We start from the raw sequence: 5,584 nt of genomic DNA, 5'->3' as shown, positions 1-5,584 counted from the left end.
GTTATTGAAATTTTTAATTTCACAAAATTCATAAAATCAAAGCTCAATTTGCTCGTTTTCTTAATTTATGCTAAATATAGTGAAAATGAAGAAATCGAGCTTTGATTTTTATGAATTTGTGAAATTTAAAATTTCAATAGCATTTTTTTTATTTTTAATGTATTAGAATTTAACTAAATATATAAATCAAAACGAACAACGCTATACATGCGTCAAACGGGAGTGGTGCTCACATAAGGAGATCACATAAGGCATGTAGCATATTATTTCTCTATATTTTAAATCATATAAATTGATACGAAATTTAATTTAATTTATTATACACAGTAGGATTATAGTGTACATGGTATATATGATTATGACTATTGTCATTTGCAGAGTTTAACCCTTGGTCTGTACAGGGAAATCAAATTGTGAAATATTAATAGACTACGAAAATAAGGATGCATATATTAAATCATCCATTTCATAATGAAAGTAAAATTGTAATATTATTAAAGTATCTTGACTCTTATTTTTGGATGTCTGAAATAATAGTAGAAATCAAAATTGAAACAACAATATTTGATATGTAATTTAATTCACTTGACACAAGATTGCTTACTAATTTCAATTTCCTATACATGGTATTTAAATAAATTTGAGATTACATTATTTATAGTCGCTAGAACAACATTATTACACAGATGCTAAATAAAAATAATAAAGACGATATTGATTAATATTTCAATCATTTTACAGTTATTGTTAATATAGTGGTACTTGATCTCCAGGAGTAGAACTTAGAAAATTGAAATATCTATCGAGGAGTGGATGAAGGTTTCAAACACTCGTTCTCATTCTTGTAAAAAAATCATAGTAGTAAATGTTTTAGCCGTAAAAGAAAAAGAAAAATTTACTTGAAATCAAAATAAATTACACATATAAGCTTGTCTTTGATATCATTAGTTTTTATAATATAACCATATTGTTAATTAGAGCCACACAAAATATTTTCTAAGAATTGTTGACTCATAAATATTTACGGTTCTTATCATGTTTTGTCTTATTTACCACCCGACCAAACGTGATCCTAAATATGCGGGAACATGTACGTGAATATAAATAATTGTTCAAAATTCGCACACTATATGATCTAGAAACAAATATTTATAAAATATTAGGAATGCAGCATCAAACCAATGTAATAGTCTAAACAAAATCATATGAAAAGATTGCATATGTAGAATGAGAGTGATTAAGAACATCTTGAAAATTTGTGTGTGCACAATTAGAAAAAAAAACATTATTGTCATTATTATTTTATGCCACACTCAAACTTAGAATCATCCATTTGTATTTATGTGATAATTGAAAGATATTAGTAGGATTTGCAGATATGATAGGTTCAATATGTAGATGAAGTGGAATCAAATAATTAAAGCGACATTGAAAAGTAAATTAAGCAGAATTGAAGTAAGGAGATGAGAAAATATTAGTGTATACTGGCAATCTAGCTTTATTTCTTCTTCTTCTTCTTCATCCCAAAAATTTTATAGTCAACCATTTTTCACATATGCCCAGTTGTAAACTTCCAAATTAGCATAATCTTAAACCCATTCTCTTTATATTGCTTCAACTCTGGCTTAGGTTGTCTTAAATATTTTCTTACTTTGGCATTGTGCATGCAATCTCATTCTCATTCAAACTCTTCTATCTCATTTCTGCCAACTATAAAACCCCACCATTTTTATGTATGTGCCACCACCACAACCACAACCTTCTCTCTAGCAAGTCGCAATGGAATCCGACGGCAACAAGCAGGAGCAAGGCAGCCCCTCGGAGGAGCAGAGCAAGAGGGCCGTTGTAGATCAGGTTGCGGTGGCCGATATAGATCGGGAGTACGGATGTCGGTACTGCCACAAGAAATTTAGCAACAAGCAGGCACTGGGAGGCCACCAAAACGCGCACAAAGTGGAGCGGGCCGTGGAGAAGAACATGCAGGACAGCAACTACTACGATGAGGGCCCCGGATCCCGGATGACTGTGCCCACCCCTTTCTTCGGTTCCTACCACCACCGCCACGATTTCCAGCAAAGGTCCCTCTTCGCCTACAACCACCGCCCCTCTGGAATGTTGGCTGTGGCCCCATGCCTTCCTCCTTTCCATGTCCGCCCCAATCCCATGGCCCACGCCCAGGACTTTGGGCCTGGACCGTCCAGCGCCTTCACGCCCGTATTTAATCAAGCCCCACCCATGGGCTTCGCAGAATACCTCATCCAGCCCGGCTACCCTAATACGAGGAATGTTCCGGGAAACCAGTACGATGAATCAGGCTTGGATTTGTCTCTGAAATTGTGATCACTTACTTCATCATCTTCTTGTGCTTCAATTAATATTTCTACATCTTCTTGTGTTTAGTACCTTACTTGTCCCAACTAAAGTTAAGGTCTTTTGAAATTAATCGAATAAACTACAGATATTTATTTTGTCTTTCATTATTTCGTAGATCCAAGTCTGACTTGCATCTTATTAATTAGTCAAAATTTAATTTTCTACTTTTTTAATTTCTTAAATGATAAGCATCAATGTAAATTGTGCAAACATTTGATTTAAGATAAAATTGATATTCTCGGTTAATCTTTGTACTCTATATTATTAGTACATTGAAAGTTGAAAAAAATTGAACACGGAAAAAGATACATTAGCTGACAAAAAAAGGCTGATTGGAGTTTCATTAAGATTACTTCTATAGTTATAGGCAGGTGGGTCTTATTCTAATGCTTATAGCACCATAATCCAAAATCAAGACTAAATCTCCATCCTTGGATTTTAAAATGAGTGGATAAGATTAAAGCTCACAAATCTCAATAAATAGTAGACAAAATATCAATAAAAGGGTAATATCGTCATTATGTTATCATATGATAATTTTCGTGAGTGTTTTTTTATATCAACATTATGTATTACAAATATCAACAATATGATATAAGAATATCAACATTAGTACAAGAAAATATCAACACATATTTATTGAGATTTTTACATGGTTTTATTGAGATTTTTTGATGTATTTGTTGATAAAAATTTGGGTATCAACATTTACGAAAACTAAAATAAAAAATATCAAATTTCATCATCCGAACGTCGTCGGAACATATGCAATTGAGATCTCGTTGGAATCCTTATTAAATTATCTTTAATTTGATATATTTTTTGCGAAAAAATAATTTAAATTGAGAGAGTTACGTAAATTTAAAGATTTGAGATGATTTTGAGGAGAGAGAAAGTAGTTAGTTATAATTACTACATATAGGATTTGACATTAATACCCTTTTAATTTAATTAATAATTATTTAAATTTAAAATATATTACACTTGGCATTATATTAACCACAAGATCTTCTAATCCAATGGTTGAAAATTGGTCTCAATTTGGGATTGGTAATTAGTTAGCAATTGATTACATCCCATAGGTAGGTATATACTATGATACTCCTATCACAATTAGAGGAGTGATCAGTTGCTAACTAATTAGCAATTCCAAACTAAGACTAAATCTTAGTCATTAGATTAGAAGATCTAATGGTTGAAATAATGTCACATGGATTATATTTTTAATTAAGAAAATTAATAAATAAAATTAGACGGTATTAATGTCAATTCCCTCTTATTAAAATCATCTTAAAACTTTAAATTTACGTAACTCTCTCGATTTAAATTATTTTTTCGCAAACAAGTATATCAAATTAAAGATAATTTTATAAGGATTCCAACGAGATCTCAATTGCATATGTTCCGACGACGTTCAAATGATGAAATTTGATATTTTTTATTTTAGTTTTCATAAATGTTGATAAGATTTTTATCAACAAATAAATCAAAAAATCTCAATAAAACCATGTAAAAATCTCAATAAATATGTGTTGATATTTTCTTGTACTAGTGTTGATATTCTCATGTCATATTGTTGATATTTGTAATACACTATGTTGATATAAAAAAACATTCATGAAAATTATCATATGATAACATAATGATGATATTACCCTTTTTTGATATTTTGTCTACTATTTATTGAGATTCGTAAGATTTAATCTCATCCACTCATTTTAAAATCTAAGGGTGGAAATTTGGTCTTGATTTTAGATTAGGGTGCTATAAGCATTAGAATATGACCCATAACAATTATATTTATTAGTACTATAAATATTAGATTTTAAGACTAGTACAATAGTCCAATTAAATATTTTTTGACATTTTCTTTTACTTTCTATTAGGGGTGGGTAGGTACGATATACCTTACCGAAACCACCATACCATATATATTACCGTAAATACGATATGCGAAAAAGTCATACTTTTACATTACCAAAGTTTTCGGTATACCGAACTTCGGTATTCCTTATTTTCGGTATGACGAATTTCCATACCGATACCATATAATTTATTCATAATTATATTTATATTTCACAATATATTTTATAATTTAAAATATATAAAATATATTTTATATAAATTGTGTGTCTATTTTTGTGGTATATACCTTAATTTACGGTATATACCAAATTTCGGTATGCAGCGGTATACCGCGGTATTTGAAAATTCATACTGTTACCTTACCAGAATCTTTCGGTAAGGTATCATACCGTACCGAAATTTCGGTAATTTTGGTATTTTTTTGGTAAGATAAGGCCGGTATTTCGGTATTTTCCGAGAGATTTCGGCAAAAAGGGGCTCAATTCGCAGGCCTTTCGAAATTTAGGATTAAATTTGCTGACCTTTCGGAATATGGGATCGTGGCATGCGAATTTTTCGAAATAAAGGATTTTCGATTTTTTTATGTGTTTTGTTTTCTTTTTCTTATTATTGCTCTCACAATATTTATGAATGGACAAAATTATCCCTAAATTGTGTAATGGAGTATTTTTTTATTCCAATTTTATTTTCTTAATTCCCACTTCAACTCATCGCTCCATCTCATCGGAAACCTCCATCTCATGCTCCGCTCCGCTCCGCCGCCCCCCACCGCCTCTCTGTGACCTCGCCGCCACACAAGGCCCCCTGATGCATCTCCAGCTCGGCGAGCTCCACTTCCTCATCGTCTCCTCCGTCGACTTCGCGAAGCAAGTGATGAGAACTCACGACGCCAACTTCGTCAATGCCAGCAAGCAGAGCGATCCCATGCTCCGCCGCCACGATCGTGTTCGCCGTCGGCGCATTCACCACCAAACACCCGAACTCTGTCGCCGCCTGCAGATCCACATTATGAATCCCGACGCCGGCAATTCCAACGACCTTGATGCACTTTTTATTTGCACTATAAATACCTGCAAGTATACAGAGTAGGTATAGTATAGCAAAAGGTTAGTACCGGGTATCGAACACGGGGAAGATGTACACAAAGTGTCTATCTTCTACTAGAACTCAATTACTATCTGGAGAAACAAGAATTTTTTGTAACTTTTTGAAAACAGTAAATATTAAAAACAGTAAACAACTAAATGCAAGCAAATCACGGAGAGAAAAGTATAGAGATAAGGGGAATTCCAGGGATGTGCTTTCGCTTTTATGGTTATACAAATTCCAAACTACAATACCCTAG

General features: G+C 32.5%; 1 protein-coding gene across 1 annotated transcript; it reads left to right on the top strand.

The window, feature by feature from the left end:
* The first annotated feature begins 1,779 nt into the window (after positions 1–1,779).
* On the top strand, positions 1,780–2,340 carry LOC125221137 (zinc finger protein JAGGED-like). Its single transcript, XM_048123261.1, has one exon. It carries the CDS (start codon positions 1,780–1,782, stop codon positions 2,338–2,340), a length of 561 nt encoding a protein of 186 aa, XP_047979218.1.
* Positions 2,341–5,584: the final 3,244 nt, after the last annotated feature.

Source organism: Salvia hispanica, chromosome 4 (genome assembly GCF_023119035.1).
Source record: "Salvia hispanica cultivar TCC Black 2014 chromosome 4, UniMelb_Shisp_WGS_1.0, whole genome shotgun sequence".
Lineage (NCBI taxonomy): Eukaryota > Viridiplantae > Streptophyta > Magnoliopsida > Lamiales > Lamiaceae > Salvia > Salvia hispanica.
Note: the sequence above shows the minus strand (reverse complement) of the source record. Positions and strands in the feature narration are given on the sequence as shown.